At 41.2% G+C, this 18,681-nt stretch overlaps 1 protein-coding gene across 1 annotated transcript in view; it reads left to right on the top strand.

The window, feature by feature from the left end:
* The window catches only part of slc8a2a (solute carrier family 8 member 2a), a 35,416-nt gene extending 18,383 nt beyond the window's left edge, over positions 1–17,033 (top strand). The window contains exons 5-12 of the mRNA XM_087847084.1: positions 2,124–2,402; positions 5,089–5,520; positions 5,766–6,127; positions 7,600–7,703; positions 10,990–11,102; positions 13,871–13,970; positions 15,365–15,631; positions 15,749–17,033. Coding sequence (XP_087703210.1) covers positions 2,124–2,402; positions 5,089–5,520; positions 5,766–6,127; positions 7,600–7,703; positions 10,990–11,102; positions 13,871–13,970; positions 15,365–15,631; positions 15,749–16,125 — 2,034 coding nt within the window. The 3' untranslated portion in view covers positions 16,126–17,033. The remainder of the gene's footprint in view (positions 1–2,123; positions 2,403–5,088; positions 5,521–5,765; positions 6,128–7,599; positions 7,704–10,989; positions 11,103–13,870; positions 13,971–15,364; positions 15,632–15,748) is intronic.
* The last annotated feature ends 1,648 nt before the right edge of the window (positions 17,034–18,681 follow it).

Raw genomic sequence — 18,681 nt, 5'->3', positions numbered from 1 at the left:
TTCTCTAACTAGAAATATATGTTAAAAAACAAAAACGATTTTCAATTTTTTTGTAGTTTATTGCACTTTTTTGCAATTTATGTAATTACTATGGACTTAATGCAGACATATTACTATAATTTAGGCTATAATTGTTGTATTGATGTATAGCAACTTGAAATGCTCCCAAAATGGCTCCACAGCATGTAAAAATATAATATAAGCTCTGGCGGACTTGGTTCTATGGTAGCTCTTAAAGGGTTAACACACTTTAAAAATTAGTATTTCTTTAAAGTTTGTGGTTTTATGAGATTATTTTCTTGAAAAAATGTGTTGTACTCATAAATATACAATGACTAGTGTATTATTATTTCTTTCAACAAATTGAAAACTCATTGAAAATGCCATGTTGGCCCTTCACGTGGAATACGCAGGACCAGATGAATATGGCTAGAGACTGCCCGTACACCATAGGCCAGGCTTGGCCAACTCCAGGCTTCGAGGGCCGGTGTCCTGCAGGTTATAGAGCCTACCCTGGGTCAACACACCTGAATCAAATGATTAGTTCATTACCAGGCCTCTGGAGAACTTCAAGACATGTTGAGGAGGTAATTCAGCCATTTAAATCAGTGTTGGATCAAGGACACATCTAAAACCTCGAGGCCTGGGTTTGGACACCCCTGCCATAGGCGGAGGAGAAGAGGACTCGTAGGGGTTTGCATTCTGTGGAGGCAAACTTCTAGTTTGTGCCGCCACTTGCGGACAGTATCATACCTATATTTTTTAATCTAAGAAGGGGTCCCCTTTATGAAAAAACATAAATGTGAGTGGAATCTCCTGAAATGAATTCAAGTCTCCAACACATTTATTCCGGATATTATCACAGTTACCTTTTGTCAGCAGATTAGACATGCGACTGACTCCGTACAGCTGACAACGGTCCAGCTAAACAACAATAACAGCTGGTTATAAGCCAGATTTACCCCAGCTAATGATAGACTAGATTATTACAAAAAGCACACGGGTTGGTTACATTCTCATATAATACAAGAGAATTCCCTAAGTGTCCAAGTCAGCAACGGTAGATCCACTTCAAAGAAACTTTCACTAACACTGGCTAAAAGCAGCTAGCAGTGGCAAAAACAGCAGTACTTATGGACGGAAAAGTTGAGGATATCTTCAACAACTCACTGCAGTATCACTGTCGTCGGGCAGAAGTAAGCGTCATTGACTCATACGCTCACACTGGACTCTTTTTACACAGTTTTACAGCCTCCTCCAGAGGCGAGGTAAGGAGAGGTAAGAAAACAGGATTCAGTTGACTTCAATTTGCAGTCTGCTGACATCTAGTGGTGAGAATTCACACCCCGCAGCTTTAAATATTAATGCATTGTTACTTTTATTTGTATGACATTAGTGCCATTTGTTTTCAAATGTTTGTTCAAATTTACTTTCTGCTAAATTTACTTTCTTTCATCAGAAAGTAATAATCATACCAATTCTACCAAATGTGGCAATCATAACAATCTTATGCTCTAAGCAGCAGATCTGAAAATATCTTTTTATAGCTTCCCTATGCCCATGTGCTTCGTTTGCATCAATTAGTTTGAAAGAACCTGAAATGTCAGTAAGAGGAAACTGTGGAAGACCTGAAAGATCAATAATACTCATAAAAACGACATCTCTGCATGGCAGAAGGGCAAAGCAAAGCATCACATGACTGAGCTGCAGACACAGAAGTGGTGGCTCACTGTTGCACTTTGCAGTGTTCGTGTATGGACGACAGATTAGCAAGAAAACAAATATTTAAATCAACACCTGAATTCTGCTGTGGAGAACAAAGGTGGAAAATATAAGTGGCAGGAATCTTCAAACAGATGCGGGGATCTTAAATACTGAATCTCACATGACATCAAAATATTACAAGCTGTATTACAAGGTTTGGTAAATCCTCACTTGGTAACCCTTTGCACACCCACAGTCTGTAATTTTAGATTTAAGTTTTTAAAAACTTGCCGCAGATGTTTTGTTTCTAAAACTCACCCAAACATCTGATTAGCTAAAAGGTATACACATACCTTTTATTCTATTTTTAATATATCAAATGAGTAACTGATTATTTTTCATGTTGCCTGCATAATCAGGTGTGGGAGGCCATAGTGACGCTGCTGTATTTTCCGGTGTGTGTGATCTTGGCTTGGATCGCTGACCGCCGCCTACTCTTCTACAAATACATGCACAAGCGTTACCGTGCTGACAAGAGGCACGGCATCGTGGTGGAAATGGAAGGGGACCTCGCTCCCAAAGGCGTTGACGTGATCGTGGATGGAAAGCTGTCAGACAGCAGCGCATGCCCTGGAAACTCCTCCACTGTTACGGTCTCTGTGCAGACAGGCAATGAACTAGACCAGAACAAAGATGAGGTAAGACTCAGGCAAACGTGTTATTGAGCCACTCAGACTGAAGGCTTTAAAAGAGCGGTTTTTTCTCTCCATTAATTTCAGGTTTAACATCTGTTTTGTTTTAGCTAATTAGAACTCTGCTCCCTGTAGGGGTCGGCGCAGCTGATCATCATCCTCTATCTCACCCTGTTTCTAGCACCAACCCTCAGCATGCCCCCCTTCACTACATCCATGAATCTCCTCTGTGGTCTTTTTTTTCCTCCTGCCTGCAGGCTACATCTTCGAAATCCTTTGTCCAATATATCCTTCTTTGCCTCTTCGGCACCTGTCCAAACCATCTCGACCTTGCCTCTAACTTTGTCTTCTAACCGCTTAGCCTGATCTGCCCCTCTGATATACAGCTATGGCCAAAAATCTCGTCGATGACATGAATGTCATGATAAGTTTATTTTTCTAGTGATTTCTTTGACCTGTTCTTTATCCAGACTGGAATAATTATACAGCATATATCTTGAATGACTGAAAAACAAGCATTGGGTTGCAGAAGTTTGATTTTGTTTTACTTTCATCCACTCAGGGTCAAAACTTTGCTTGTATCCACACTAATGGTTAAATGTTCCTCAACAAGTTCCACCTCAACCAGGTACTTTTGGTAGCCATCAGCAAGCAACTGCTGTGATTCTGACTGGATATTTGACCAGTTTCAAGCAAAGTCCACAAATTTTGATCAGGATTGAGGTCGGAATTTTGGGGAGGCCGTTCCAGTAACCTGATGTTACCTTTGCTTACTTTACCCATTACAAAACCAGTTTTGATGTGTGCTTGGAATCATTATTCTATTCAAACACCCAACTGAGACCAGGTTTTAACTGTGTAGCTGTTGAATTAAGGTGAAGCTGAAGAATTTGGAGGTAGTCCTCAGTCTTCGTTATTCCATCCACTGCATGCTTTGCTGCATGAACTGAATGTGATGCTGCCACAGCAATTCTTGACCGCTAATACGATCTTCAGAAAGCCTTACCTTTACTCTTCCCAACATATGTCTTGTCATTGTGACCAAATATCTCAATCTTTGTTTCATCTGACCATAAAGTTTTGCCCAGAAAGCATTTGGCTTGTCCATGTGGGCAGCTGCACATTTTAGTGAAGGAGCATGGACTTCTTTCTTGGTCTGAACCCTCTCAGTCTGTGGTGATGTCATATTTGTCACACTGGTCTTCCAGTTCATAATATTCTAAACAAGTTCCTCTCATCTGAACGTGACAGCTTGGGTCTTCTTCTAAATCTAAATAATCTGCAGTTATGTACATTGTTTAAACTGGTTACCTTTCAGTACCAAAGCTCCTCCCCTTAACCATGTTGAAAATTGCTCCAAAGCCAGATCTGTGCCGAGAAACCAACTAATTTAAGTGAACGCTACAAATTCTTCCAAGAAGTGTGGCTAAAGCTATGCTAACAGCTTGTTGATGGCAAGCCCACTAAAATGTAACCAAATATTAGTGGGCGTGTATGCATGTATTTTCATGTTCATGCTCATGATGAATGCATGTAAAGTTCTTACTGCTACTGCACACATTTCCAATCGGTTCATTTTTATTTAGAGCTCAGTGAGTTTATAAACAGTCATATTTAATGGTCACAGTAGACATTAGTTTTTAGTTTAGTTTCACTTTATTAAAGATGCGCATGGGTTCATAGCAAATAAAATAAATACAAAGTACATGTAATATTTAGAGGTGGGAATCACCATACATCCCACGATACGATATTATCACAATACTTAACGCACGATACGATATTATTGCAATTTTTTAAAAATATTTTGCGATATTCAGATTCTGTACATAAAGGTAAACTTTATCAATATTCATTTTATCTAATATCAAAGTCTCACACTCAGTCTTTCTCTCATTTCAGTTTTATTGTTGACAAACTGAACGGTTTGTATTACAGTCTAGTCCAACTTAACTGAATCAACCATCTGGTACAATTATAGCTATTCTGAACTATGCAGTTTATGAAAACTATGCAGCCCCTTCAGCAACTGAAGAATTTGAAAGTAAATTAAAACAAAATATAATTTTACATTAAATAAAAAAAGTTTTAAACTTAATTAAAATAAAACATGTCTTAAATTAAAATAAGTAAACTGTCATGTTTATTGCTGCCATAAAACAAGTTAAACACATTTGGACAGTGAAGGAATGTCAGGATTCTTGCTCAGAAAAAGGATCAACATGCTCTGAAGTCAGAGCACAAAAACCTTTTTTGTAACAAAATATCGATTTCTGCTGTCCCTGTATCGATACATTATTAGCAAACAAAATATCACAATACTACACAGTATCGATTTTTTCCCCCACCCCTAATAATATTAAATAGTGGCAGTTCATTATAACGTTTCCTGAAGCAAATAAGATTTTATCTCAGTTGGAGTCTCAATAAGGGAATTGCAGAAGAGCAGACAGGTCGTCAAAGAAACAACGACATGTTTTGTCATCGCAAACTAAGATATTTATTTTCGTTCTGGTGTGAGCATCCCTCTTCACATCCCCACTGCAAACCCTGTCTGCATAGTTACAATAAAATCTCTTCTTGTTAGACACTGTTGAGCAAATACTTTTTAAAGGGTGTTTTTACATAACATTAAGCAACACACATATCTGTGTAAACACAAGTCTGACTACTAGTTCTCCTGCTTTGACAGGTTGTCCGCATCTTGAAAGATCTTAAGGAGAAACACCCAGACAAAGATTTGGACCAGCTGATCGAGATGGCCAACTACTCCGCCCTGGTTCACCAGAAGAAGAGCCGTGCCTTCTACCGTGTCCAGGCGACTCGCATGATGATCGGTGCTGGTAACATATTAAAGAAACACGCTGCTGAGCACGCGCGACGTTCAGGCCACGAGACTGATAAGGCCACGTGCTCGCACATTTGTTTTGAAAGCTCCCAGTATCAGTGCATGGAGAACTGTGGCTTTCTGACCCTGGGGGTGATCCTCGATGGGGGAACTGGTCAGAATACATTCTATGTGGACTACTGTACAGAAAATGGTTCTGCCAATGCTGGAGCAGATTATGAATTTACTGAGGGAACCCTGGTGTTCAAACCAGGGGAGACCCACAAAGAAATCAAGGTAAGAAAGGAAAAAAAGCTAATGTTAGTGTCAGTGTTTAACCTTTATCGTCATGGTCAAGTGTCAAACACAAAAATTGTCCTGGAGAGGTGACCAGGAATCTAGATTAGTTGTGGTGTCTGTCATCAGTGGGATCAAAGAATCTGTCATTCTGAGAATTTAATTGTAGTGAATGTTCAATAAAATGGTTAACAACCATGTGCATCTGGAAGGAATGTAACTTTAAAATACTTTGCTCTCTCCAGGTGAGGATCCTGGATGATGACATCTTTGAAGAGGATGAGCATTTCTTTGTGCGCCTTCAGAACTTGAGGTTAGAGGAGGGTGGAAATGAAGGGACGGGGACTCCACCCAAAGGGAGACTAGTGGAGCCGCTGGTTGCTACGGTCACCATCTTGGACGACGATCACGCTGGCATCTTCACCTTTGAGCAGCACGTGCTGCGGGTGAGTGAGAGCACAGGCATCCTGACGGTGACTGTGTTGAGGAACTCGGGGTCCAGGGGCACAGTTGCTGTGCCGTACCATACGGAAGATGGCAGCGCCAAGGCAGGAGTGGACTACGAGGAGACCAGAGGGGAGCTGGAATTCACCAATGAACAGACCAGGTAAGGTATAGTAACATAGAGGCAATGACTGGGAGATAGGGGCACACTGTTAATCAAGCTATAAGCTGTCATTCCTGACATCTCTACTTTGGCTGCGATGCTAAAACTCAAGCCTATATTTTTTTTTTCACTTTAAGTCACACAAAGTGACAAATAAAAAAAGGTCTGCTTGAAATTTTTGCAATTTTATGAAAGTATTCAGTCTTTGCTATGACCCTATTCATTTACTATTGAGCTCAGGTGTGTCAAGTAGGGCTGCCACAAACTATTATTTTGATAGTCGACTAGTCACCGATTATTTTTGCAATTAGTCGACTAATCAGATCATCATCCATTGGACGTAAAACATACAGCTTATTGCACCAGCAGCATCTGCTCTTATATAACTATCATTAGCTTACAGCTTTAAGTGTTTAAGGTATGTGCTAACTAAAAATAAAGACAAGATGAGAGTTTATTAAATTTTAATGACATTTGCAGATTGTTTCGGTGAAGTTTAATAAACTCCTTGCTATCTAAAATATAACAGGACACCGGAGTATATTCTCGAGCATCTCACACTTCTGATAATCAGCTGTCTGCTTGACGTTTATTCAGCTGTGTAAAAACTATAACTTTAATCTCAGCCAAACCAATTTACTCAGGAACAAATAAAATACTAAAAAAGCCAAACAATAACATTTTTAAGTTATCTAAGTGACTTATATATCATGTTTAACCTGAGTAGCGAAAGACGGCGGTGGGTTTGAAAACGATTAGCCGGGAGTCCGGTGTTGTCACGGCTCTAGTGAGCCTAGCCCCCAGCTAGCTATCGAGCTAGTGGGTAACAGACGTCTCCGAAAACGTCGGAGCGCTTTTGAAAATATGTGGTGTCTTGATAAACTGAGCAGATATTTGAGGTTTACACAGCTACATTCTCGCCTGAAAATATGTTAAACGTTTATTTTGTGACCCAGAAAGAATAATAAGAGTAATATTAAAACTAACTAGCTGCCGCCATTGTTGGAAACTGAGCTGGGCTGCGCTATGAATTCTGGGACACAGCTTCTTCTTCTTCGGGGTTTAACGGCAGCTAGCATCCTTGTACATGCAGTGCTGCCATCTTCTGTTTCAGTCCGTTATTACACTCTTAAATCCTACTACTTATTCCTGCGTCTTTTGGGATCTTACAAAGCTTCAAACGACGCGTCGACTTTTAAATCAGTCGTCGACAATTTTAATCGTGACTAGTTGACCAATCGTGGCAGCCCTAGTGTCAAGTGGTAAATTCAGTTCATTGGACATTACCTATGCATGTTACATATATATAGGTGCAGATGCTTAAGAAGCAGAGACTGTGTTGTATTTCTGAGTTTTTCTTCCTGTGTAAAATCACAGAACTGTTCTGTATAGAAATAAGTGCGTGTGTGTGTGTGTGTGTGTGTGTGTGTGTGTGTGTGCGTGTTTGTCTGTGTGTGTGCTTGTGTCTTCAGTCAGACATTGCGAGTGTGCATTATAAACGTGGAGGAGTATGAAAAGCAGGAAAACTTCTTCATTGTGCTTGACGACCCCAAATGGCTAAAGCGAGGACTCTCTTGTGAGTGTGTAATTATTTCAGATTTCATTTTTAATGTTAAAGTGACTTCTCGTGACTCTGTCACTTAAAAAAGTTAGTATAAGATAACAGTTGTAGTCTGTTTGTCCTTTCTCATCTACACTAATAGAAAGCATTAGATCGCATCAATGTGCAAGATCAAGTATCAGAACAGTAACAACAACACACGCAGCTGAATGCTGCAAGTAACCGAACACGCAGGCGTTCACTACTGTCTCTGTTTCACTGCAGCACAGACGCTACAGCTAATTATGAGTTACTGGTGTAATTATTTGTTCATGTAACCTCATTGTGTCAAAAAGATGCAGAAATTGGATATGTGCATGCCAGTGGAGGGGAAAGAAGTAGTCGTGTATAAAATAATTTTTGTGGAAGTTCAGAAGGGAAATGAACACTTTCATTTTAGTGTAAGGCTGTTTTATCACGGCATGAAAATATTGCTTGTACTCAGTCATTATCTGTCTTTGTTCACAGCACTGCTGCTAAACCAGGGTAAGATTGTTTGGGTGTGGTTTTGCATGTGATCTGTGCAGCATTTTAAAATAGCTGGCTATTATTTTGAAATTCCAAATCCTGTGACAGTGTGAAGTGGTCGTTTTACACCATCAGCAGAAATTTGCATTTCTTGTTTTGAGCTCAGTGAACGCCCAAGCTCTTGCTTCTTTTTACACTCACTTTAATACCTTACTGTCAATTTGTGAGTTTGTCTCAATGGGCATGAAGACGTCTGTAAAACGTATATAAATACATTAATATTTATTCCACGGGTTTGTGTTTCTATTAAAAAATAATAAAAAAATAAATGTAATCTTATGTGCAGCACTTTGTGATTCTGTCTTGAAAGGTGCTATATAAATAAAAATTTATTTATTCATTTATTTATTTAAAAAAAAAGTGGCAGGGCCAGAGGATGAAACACTAAATGTGCTTGTGAAGAGGGCCAAACACTCGGGAAGTACAAGTAGAAAGACTGGAAAACCTGGCTAGCTTATGTGCAACCCAGGTGAGCACATTTCACTCAAGCAAGCAGAAACCATCTTTGGGCCAGGAAAAGCTTCAACTCTGTTGGGAATGCTTTCCACAAGGTTCAGGAGTGTGTTGATGGGTTTATGGGAATTTTTGATGATTCTTCCAGAAGCATATTTGTGAGGTCAGACACTGATATTAAACAAGTAGGCAGTTGACCTCAGGTTGAGGTCAGGACTCTGCGCAAGCTGTTCCACACCAAACACTTCATCCATGTCTTTATGGACCTTGCTTTGTGCACTGGTGTGCAGTCATGTTGGAACAGGGAGAGGTCATCTCCAAACTATTCCCACAAAGCTGGGAGCATGGAATTGTCCAGAATACCTTGTTATGCCGAAGCATGTTGTGGAAATTTTAAATAACCTCCAAACACCCCCAGTGAGCATTTTGAAGTGGTTTAATAACATATTGCAATATGGATATGTCACATTCCACAACTCTTACATATTGGCCCATCTCACGGGTGGGGGCGGCGGAGCTTTACCTTCAGCCCCATCCTTAAACCTTCTCCCTCACAGAGAGAATTATGACCTTGTTTTCTGTTTGGCCGTCAACTCCCTTGAGCAGGATGTCCGTCTACATTGGATCCACTGTGAAGGCGTAATAAAACTTGTGATAGCATTCTACACGCATGCATACAACTGGTGACAGGACTGATCTTGCTATACTAAAGTGAGAAAGCGATATTACCATTACTAATGTGATATGATTAAAACATATGATTAATACAAAAGAAATCTGCCACCACAAGCATTAAGAGCTCCTTTCATTGGAACTATGGGGGCCAAGCCTAGCTGCTGAAAAACAACCCCACACCATAATCACCCCTCCACCAAACTTTACAGTTAGCACAAAGCATCAGACAAGTAACGTTCTCCTGGCAACCACCAAACCTAGACTTGCTAGATAGAGAAGCATGGTTTGTCTCTCCAGAGAACATGTCTCCACTGCTCCAGAGTCCGGTGGCGGTGTGCTTTACACCACTGCGTCTGACGCTTTGCATTGCTCTGGGTGATGCACGGCTCTAATGCGGCTGCTCGGTCCATGAAGCTCTCTACACACTGTTGTTGAGCTAATCTGAAGGCCACGTGAAGTTTGGAGGTCTGTAGCGATTGAATCTGCAGAGAGTTGATGACCTCTGTGCACTATGCACCTCAGCGATCTAAGTGTCCAAGTTTCTGTCGTTCCCAATTGCTTTCACTTTGTTATTATACCACTAACAGTTGCCTGTGGATATAACTGGACTTGTTAGACAGGTGACATCTCATTGCGATACCACAGTAGAATACACTGAGCTCCTGAGTGTGTTTGTAGAAGCAGTCTGCATGCCGAGGCGATTGAAACACCTCAATATAATAATTTGGATGGGTGAGTGAATACCTTTGGCAATATAATGTAATTGATGCACTGTACTGTGCACTTGTCTTCCCACTCTGATGGCAAAATTTACAACCAGTTGTAAATGGTTAAAAATGCAGAAGCTACTATATAACATGTTACATTGTCCCTGTTTGTTGGTGATAGCTGGTGGTTAGCTAGGCTGGTTCATTAATTATCAGGAATCTTTCGTGTAAATTAGATTTGTTCCAGTCAAAAACGGCTTTCTTTTTTCCTTTTCAATTCAATTCAATTTTATTTATATAGCGCCAAATCACAACAAAAGTCGCCTCAAGGCGCTTCATAGATACAGAGAAAAACCCAACAATCATATGACCCCCTATGAGCAAGCACTTTGGCGACAGTGGGAAGGAAAAACTCCCTTTTAACAGGAAGAAACCTCCGGCAGAACCAGGCTCAGGGAGGGGCGGGGCCATCTGCTGCGACCGGTTGGGGTGAGAGAAGGAAAACAGGATAAAGACATGCTGTGGAAGAGAGACAGAGGTTAATAACAGATATTCTTTCCATTGTGCCTGGGTCCTTTAGCACGATGGACTCTTTTTCATGAAAAGAAGTTCACAGACAGTCCCCTTTCTAGGACCTTTACCATGCTCAAAAAGCTCTGCTGCCCACATGTTTTGAGTGGGGTCAGGTCTAAGGTAGAGTCTCTCTAAAGAGCTGCTCTTTCTTAGCCAAGTTATAGAGTCTTTTGAAATGCTGCTCACACACCTTTGAAATATGCCATACTTTGAAAGCATGTGCTAGTGTGCTATTTTTCTTCACCTTAGCCTCAACTGAGGTTAAGAGCACGTGTGTAAGATATCATTAATGCTTGAATAGTGATCTCCTGTCTGCTCTCTCACAGGGAATCCCACCCCTGAGGAGGAACAGGCCAGGAGGATCTCTGAGATGGGAAAACCCATTCTTGGAGAGCACAGCAGGCTAGAGGTCATCATAGAGGAGTCCTGTGAGTTTAAGGTGTGTGTGGAGTGAGTGGGGGGTGTTTGTTTCTATATTATGATGCTCATACAAGTGTTACACTGCAAGTAAAGTGGCAGTTACTGACATAAAGTTATGTTAAACACACGCAGCCTGAAGATTGACGAATTAAACCAGAACTTTACTTGCAAATTTGGACAAATTCCTTTAAAAACTTTGAAAAATAAATGTGTAAGATTGTACAAGTATGTGGTTTTCTTCACTAACCTCCTGCTGCCTTGTTGTGCGTCAGAGTCCCAATGGAGTACTAGACCAGGTACAGTTTCTACTCACGCGCTGTTTGATACTCTTCTGCTTCCAAACTATCTATTTTATTTCATTCCATGTACCTTTATTTCCCATACATAGAAGGAATGTGTGTGTACATTGTGTATTGTGTAAGCACTGCTTGACTAAGTCCATCTCATTTGGTACTGTGTTTATACCCATCAGCCACTATATTAGGTATACCTGTATAATACCAGGTTCAAACCCCTTTTGCCTTCAAAAATACATTTATTCTCCATGGCAGAGATTTAGCACGATGCTGGACGCATTACTCAGTTTGGTCCATGTTAACATGAAAGCATGACTCAGTTGCTGCAGATTTCTCAGTTTCAAATCTCTTGAAAGGTACTCTGCTGACTGTGGACATCATTTGAGTACATTGAACTCATCGTTATGTTTAACAATCAAGTTTGAGATGATTAGAGCTGTGTGACAAGGCACACTATCCTAACACTTGGGATTGTAAAGGGATGAAAGTGTGCAGAACTAAACTGTTTTTTTTTTTTGGGGGGGGGGGTTGCCTGTCCCATTTGGTTCTTTAGCCGTCAGAATTGTTGTCTGAAGACCAACAAGGATACCCAATGGATTTACTTTGCCAAATGGATCATCATGGCATTGCCGTATTGGTCCATTTGTTCGACCTTTGTTTTTATTATTTATTTTATTTTATTTTCAGTTGTTACAGACGGGACAGACATGAGTGAGGGATAGGAAAGGGAGAAAGAAAGAGGAAGGAAAAGAAAAACAGAAGGGGAGAGGGACAGTGAGAAAGGGGGGAAAAAATATCTCCGGGATCACCTGTTGAGAGAAAAAGAATAGAAAACAAGCAAAAAAACAAAACAAAGCAACATACTAAACACAACACCATCGCATTAATCTAGCTAAGTGTAAACAGCAGTAAATACTAAATATTGAATGTTGTTGTGCAGCACGCAGGACAGACAGCGCACAATGTGCTTTGAAGTAGCAGCCTAGAAAGGTGTGATTTAAGTCTACAAACAGTGAACACCCGTGTGCACACCTGTGTGGATCGGCGCGCTTGTATTCAAATGGTTTCCCCATGTAATGGTCTGCAAGAGGATGTAGAGAGCCATAGCCCTGTCCCCCAGGGCATGAAGCAGGCATGGAGGAGATCCAGGCCCCAGACATCCAGAGGCCCCAGAGTGCGAGAGCCCAAAAAGGACCACCGGAGGGGCATCCGTGCCACCCTCATGGGAAGGGCTGAGGATCCCCAGACGAGGGGTCACCCAGTAGCCACCGAGCAGAAGGTAGAGGGGGCTGCACCGGCGTGGGCCCCCCACGCCCCGGAAGAGGCCTGACCGAGCAACAGGCGCCAGGCCCCGCCAAGTAGCCACCAGGAGTGAGCTGGTACATACCTGAGCGCCCAGCCCCGGACACGAAGAACCACCAATGCACCGACCCCTGAGGGCATCAGTCACCGGCAGGGAGTGTGGTGAGGGGAGATAGGCCTCCACACTTTGGAGGGCCTGGGAGTTCCCAGAGAGGTGGAGTCTAAGACCCGACCTGACATATAGACACAGACAAACAGGCACACACAGACACAAACATGCATTCCCACCCTCATGCACACATATACAAACACTCAGCACTCACCCAACGTAGGAATAGACATAAATGGACATGTACACACAATCACACTCCCCAAACATACTCTATACCCCGGGTCCAGGTATCCTCGCCCCCAGAGGGGGAAACGGCACCCAGACCCAAAAGATGTTACCCTTCCCCCCGGGGTGGAGGCAAGCAGACCGTCCCAGGCTCCGCAGCAGCAGGGAACTAAACTGTTAATACGGGGTAGGATGGATCCACCCTGCCAGATTCTGACCATCCAAATGTGGCAACAGAACTAATTAGACTGATTAGACCGGGCAACAATGTGAGTTGCTGCTGCTTTCCTATCCGCTTGAAACAGTCTAGCTTTTCTGCTCTGACTTCACCAGGGCAGTTTCACCCAGAGAACTGGTACTCATTGACCAGTCTTTCTCTGACCGTTCTCCTTAAACTCTAGTGTGAAGGAAAATCCCAGTAGATCAGCAGTTTCTCAAACAACAAGTCACTTAAATCACTTTTCTTCCACATTCTGATGCTCTGTTTGAACTTCAGCAGGTTGTGTTGACCCTGCGTACATGCCTAAATGCTTTAAGCTGCTGCCGTGTGATTGGCTGATTAGATATTTATGTTAAAGAGCAGTTGAACAGGTATACCTAATTAAGTGGCCAATAGGTGTTGTTCATGTGTTCTTATTCTCAATTAGAGCAATGAATAGATCATTTAAATAGTATTTATTCTTTTTGGTGTCCGGGTGTGTGTTAAATAACAAAACGAGTTAAAATGAAAAGACATTTGAGACGTCTTGAAGTCTTGAAGCTGTGTAATGTGAACCCATCTGTTGTGTATGCATCCATGTAAGCAATGCTTGTTTCTGCTTGATTACCAACATATTTAATTTGTTGCAACAGAACACTGTGGACAAACTGCTCAAGGATACAAATCTGGCCGTGGTGATTGGTACGCGTTCATGGAAAGAGCAGTTCATCGGGGCGGTGACAGTCAGTGCAGGTCAGTGGCATCTTTTTATTTATTTATTGTTTTGTGTTTTTGTCATTTTTTGGAGCTTCACTTGTAAATTTCTGAAATTCAGGTTTGCCTGTGAATCCTTATGCATGAAATTTATTGCACTGCATGTAATATTATTATAAGAGTTTGTGAATGTTATAATTAAGAAATGAAGACTTGTACTTTTGAAACCAGGTATGGACACAATGTGGTCTGGGAAGTGTGGTAATGTCTCTGTGTTGTAAATGGTAAATGGCCTGTATTTGTATAGCGCTTTACTGGTCCCTAAGGACCTTTACACAACTTTACACAACCAGTCATCCACCCATTCACACACACTGGTGATGGCAGCTACATTGTAGCCACAGCCACCCTGGGGCGCACTGACAGAGGCGAGACTGCCGGACACTGGCGCCTCTGACCACCACCAGTAGGCAACGGGTGAAGTGTCTTGCCCAAGGACACAAAGACCGAGACTGTCCAAGCCGGGGCTCGAGCCAGCAACCTTCCGATTACAAGACGAACTCCCAACTCTTGAGTCACGATCGCCCCCAAACAGAACTCTAACTTCAACAATAAACTTTTGGTGGTTAAAACTAACTAGTGTACAGTAAACGTCACCTTGGCTCATGGATGTGAAAGATTTAAGATGCTTGAAATACTGAGCTGCAGATAGGTCTGCAAGTTTTTGGACAGTGACATATTGTTTTTGTGTAATTTTGCCTCTGCCCCCCATAATTGTGGACTTTACAGTAAATCAAACAAGAAGAGCAAACTGTCATCTTTAATTCAGTGGGTTCAACAGCAGTTTACTGCACAAATGTTACAGAAACTCTTATATTGATAGTTTAGTTGATAGAATTACAGACATAAAATAATTTCCAAGTTCAGAAGGAGAAAACTGAACATGGGAAATCTACTCATTTAAAGTGTTGATACATGAGTTTCTGAGACCTCTATCTCATCAATATGATCAATACTTTGATCAATGATCAATTTTAAAATTGTAAATTACAATGTAATTACAATGTAATAGTGCACAGAGGTCAATTACAATTTTAAAACCTTTTTTTTGTCTAAAATTAACATTGTTGTTTACAAAAAGTTGCCAAAAACGCTGAATGTGTCAAATGCGATACAAAAACATATAATAAAAATATATCATACACAACATTTTGTGGATTTTGTAATGAGGGTTAATAAACATCTCAGTTCCAAAAAATCTGAATTTTCTGGCTATTTTTTGATGTGTTGGGTCCCACACGGTTAAAGCTTCGACTAATACTATGAAGCGCTCTGTGATTGGACCAAACTGTGATTGCACCATTTCTAGGTATTGACGTCTTTTCTGTTTTTTTGCCGTGTTTGATTTACTTTCTCTGTGTCTTGGTAAACAGGTGATGAGGATGAAGGAGAGGAGCAGCGAGTGCCCAACTGCTTCGACTATTTCATGCACATATTTTGTATCTTCTGGAAGATCCTGTTTGCTTGCGTCCCACCCACAGGGTACTGGAATGGCTGGGCGTGCTTCATAGTGTCAATCACTGTCATTGGTATTTTAACAGCCATTATCGGAGACCTAGCCTCCCATTTCGGGTGCACCGTCGGCCTGAGAGACACTGTCACTGCAGTGGTCTTTGTAGCACTGGGGACTTCTCTTCCTGGTTAGTGAGGTATTCTTGTTGTCATAGTTGTTGTTGTAAACACTCTTGTATTGCAGAAGTTGTAAGAATGTACAGCTGATTAGCCTCATTCTCTAACTTGACTGTTTTTTTTTCCAGACACCTTTGCTAGTAAAGTTGCTGCTACGCAGGATCAGTACGCAGATGCGTCTGTGGGAAACGTGACAGGAAGTAACGCAGTTAATGTGTTTCTGGGCATAGGTGTGGCCTGGTCTGTGTCTGCCATATACTGGGAAGTCAAAGGGAAGGTTTTCCGTGTGGACCCAGGATCACTGGCCTTCTCTGTCACGCTTTTCACCATTTTTGCCTTCTTGTGTATGGGAGTGTTAATGCTTCGCCGAAGGCCGTCCATAGGTGGTGAACTAGGAGGCCCACGCGTCCCCAAAGTCCTTACCTCACTGCTGTTCTTTGGACTCTGGTTCCTCTACGTCCTCTTCTCTAGCCTGGAGGCCTATTGCCATATACAAGGCTTCTAAAAGAGCACAGCTGTGGAGAGTCATGCCTGCACAATAACACACACACGCAAAACTCCCACTGATAAACAGTTGCCGTCATCATTTGACATCTGCTGCCACGGTTTAGAAACATACGTATACACACCACAGATTCAACCACGAAGCTCTGCGGCATCCGCTGCCGGACTGTGAAATTATTGTGACAGCACTCCTTCATTTTCACCTCATGAAGTGCAGCGACTGTTTTTTAAGAAAGCAGAATAGATGTGAAGTCGCTGGATTTTGCTTGATACCTGGAGACTCGCATCCTGGATGCCCAGGATTTGGTCGTATGTCTCCCCACACCTGTAGAGTCTGGGTCAGAGCTTATTTTACAAGATGACTATTTCAGGCGATTATACACAGTAAGTTGCTCAGATACATAAAAATAACAGTTGGAAGAACACTACTTTGCTTCATATGTTTCTCTCGCAAAAAGAGAAACTTTGTTTGTTAGTTCATTGTTGTCAGTATTCATGAATCCAGGTGATTTGAAGGAAGACTGCAGGCCACTCAGTAGCAAGTGAGCTTTTTTGTCAGTCCACAGGAGAAGCAATAAGCTGCTGTTATGAAATATCTCCCACTGCTCAGTTGTGTGTCTGTGTTGCGTTAGGTGACACGAGGCACTGTTTGATGTTTAGTGCACTGCACCTGCTTAGTTTGATCTCATTGTAGGCATTGATAATAGCAACACTACATGGAGCCAGTATTGAAATGTGAAACTGATAAAAAGTTACACGATGAATTTCTCATAAGCACCTTGTGTCTGCCATTTAGTTTGACTCCTTGAAAACAACGATTCATTCACCCCTGAAGTCTTATCTGTTTATTTATCAATGGTGTAATGTTATTGTATTTCTAATTTTATGAATTTGACTGTTATTGGCAAAAGCACGTTGTAATTTATTGTAAGTTGTCATAATTACATTTAAATTTTAACTGCATGTGTCGGGTTTGTCTTCAAGTCCACATAAGTAAGCATGACGGTATGACTTATTGGGGTTATATACTTACCTGTTCTGTGTTTAACAGATGCATTTTAAGTTTGTGCACCCAAAAAACATGGAAAGTGAGGTTAAAAAATATTTTTCTCTTAAAAGAAAGAAAAATCAGTACATAATATATAATTTAATATAATATCCGGTCGTTAAGTGATGACGTGACGAATCCTACTTCCGGGCCTAAAGTAGTCTGCGTTTAATATGGCTTTTGTGTTGTTAACATGTTTAATGTTTTGTATTTTCTTCTATTTAATCTCAAAAAGCTCCTAAAACAGTCAGTGATTACTGTTGACCTCCCTCGGCTTTTATTACCGCTAATCATTTATTTAAGCTCAGTTTTTAAAACCTTAGGGTGTAGCTACAGCCCAGCCCATGCAGCAGTATATGAATGACTAACCTCGTATTGTGGATGGATTATGTCAGTTGTTCTCCTGGCTGAAGTTTGGTCCTTTTACAGCATCCTGCCATGCGATTACATTTGTTCCTGACCACCGAGAACACTCACGTTAACTTTTATCGAGTGGAAAAAAAGTTAGCTTGTTTATATTATGCTAACATAGCTGTGTCGCTAGCGGTCACGTAGCACATCATTATATACCAGCTAGCCAAACTTCAATAACCCTACAAACGTCACTGCTGTTTAGTTTTCTGTCTTCATTTATGTTGGAAGTGATAACAGAGCTGTACGTTTTAATTTGTTTCCAAAACCCCGCAGTCAGGACATGCTATATTGTATTTAGATAGAAGCTAGCGAGCTAACTGCTCCTGCTAGCTTCTACCTCCGTTAAATGTCATAAATTCCGTTTTCATGGATGCCTGGATGTTAAACTCAATTGTTACACCTGGTAGAGCAGAACGCTGATCATTTTATTAAAGATGAAAGACTTTAGACAGTTTTTCAACTCTCAGTAATGCCATAGTGATCGTTTGATATATGGACCTGCAGCGGAGTTTAGGCCCAGACACGGCTAGTGACGTCAGACTTAACGACCGGATAATAACATGTCATGCAGGTCAGACCTCAATTAAAGCCTAAAAAATTCACTATCTGAGATTTTAAGCAGAGCAAGATGAGTTGCTGTTGCTGGGGAGCAACTGGTAATACTTATACTCTACTAATTGTAGAGAAAAGTCACTGATAGCATTAAATGGTATGTGAAGAGGAATGTCAGCGTATTTTGTTTCCTTTTTTCTTTGTTGATTGATTAGAGGGAAGGTTTGTTTTGCACTATTGTTCTTTTTTATTAAACATAGAAAAGAATGAATGATCCACTCACTGAAGAACGCCAATGTCCTTATTTATTGAACCTGTGAAACATGGGGGGGCGTTAAATCACCTGCGATCGGTCACATGACCAAGACCAGTGACACTAATATCCAGTGTAAACCACGTCTTATACAAGACAAAGAGTAAAAAACACTTTATAAAAGACTTTCTACAACCCAGGATTCAGTAGCTTGTAGAACCATATATAGCAGCCTGAAGCAGCTGACTTTATCAGTCTTTGTTGTGGTTGTGGTTTTAGCCCACTCTTCT

The sequence above is a fragment of the Neolamprologus brichardi genome, chromosome 10 (genome assembly GCF_056152115.1).
Source record: "Neolamprologus brichardi isolate AB-2024 chromosome 10, ASM5615211v1, whole genome shotgun sequence".
In the NCBI taxonomy this organism is placed as follows: domain Eukaryota; kingdom Metazoa; phylum Chordata; class Actinopteri; order Cichliformes; family Cichlidae; genus Neolamprologus; species Neolamprologus brichardi.
The sequence above is the reverse complement of the archived record's forward strand: the minus strand, read 5'-3'. Positions and strand labels throughout refer to the sequence as shown.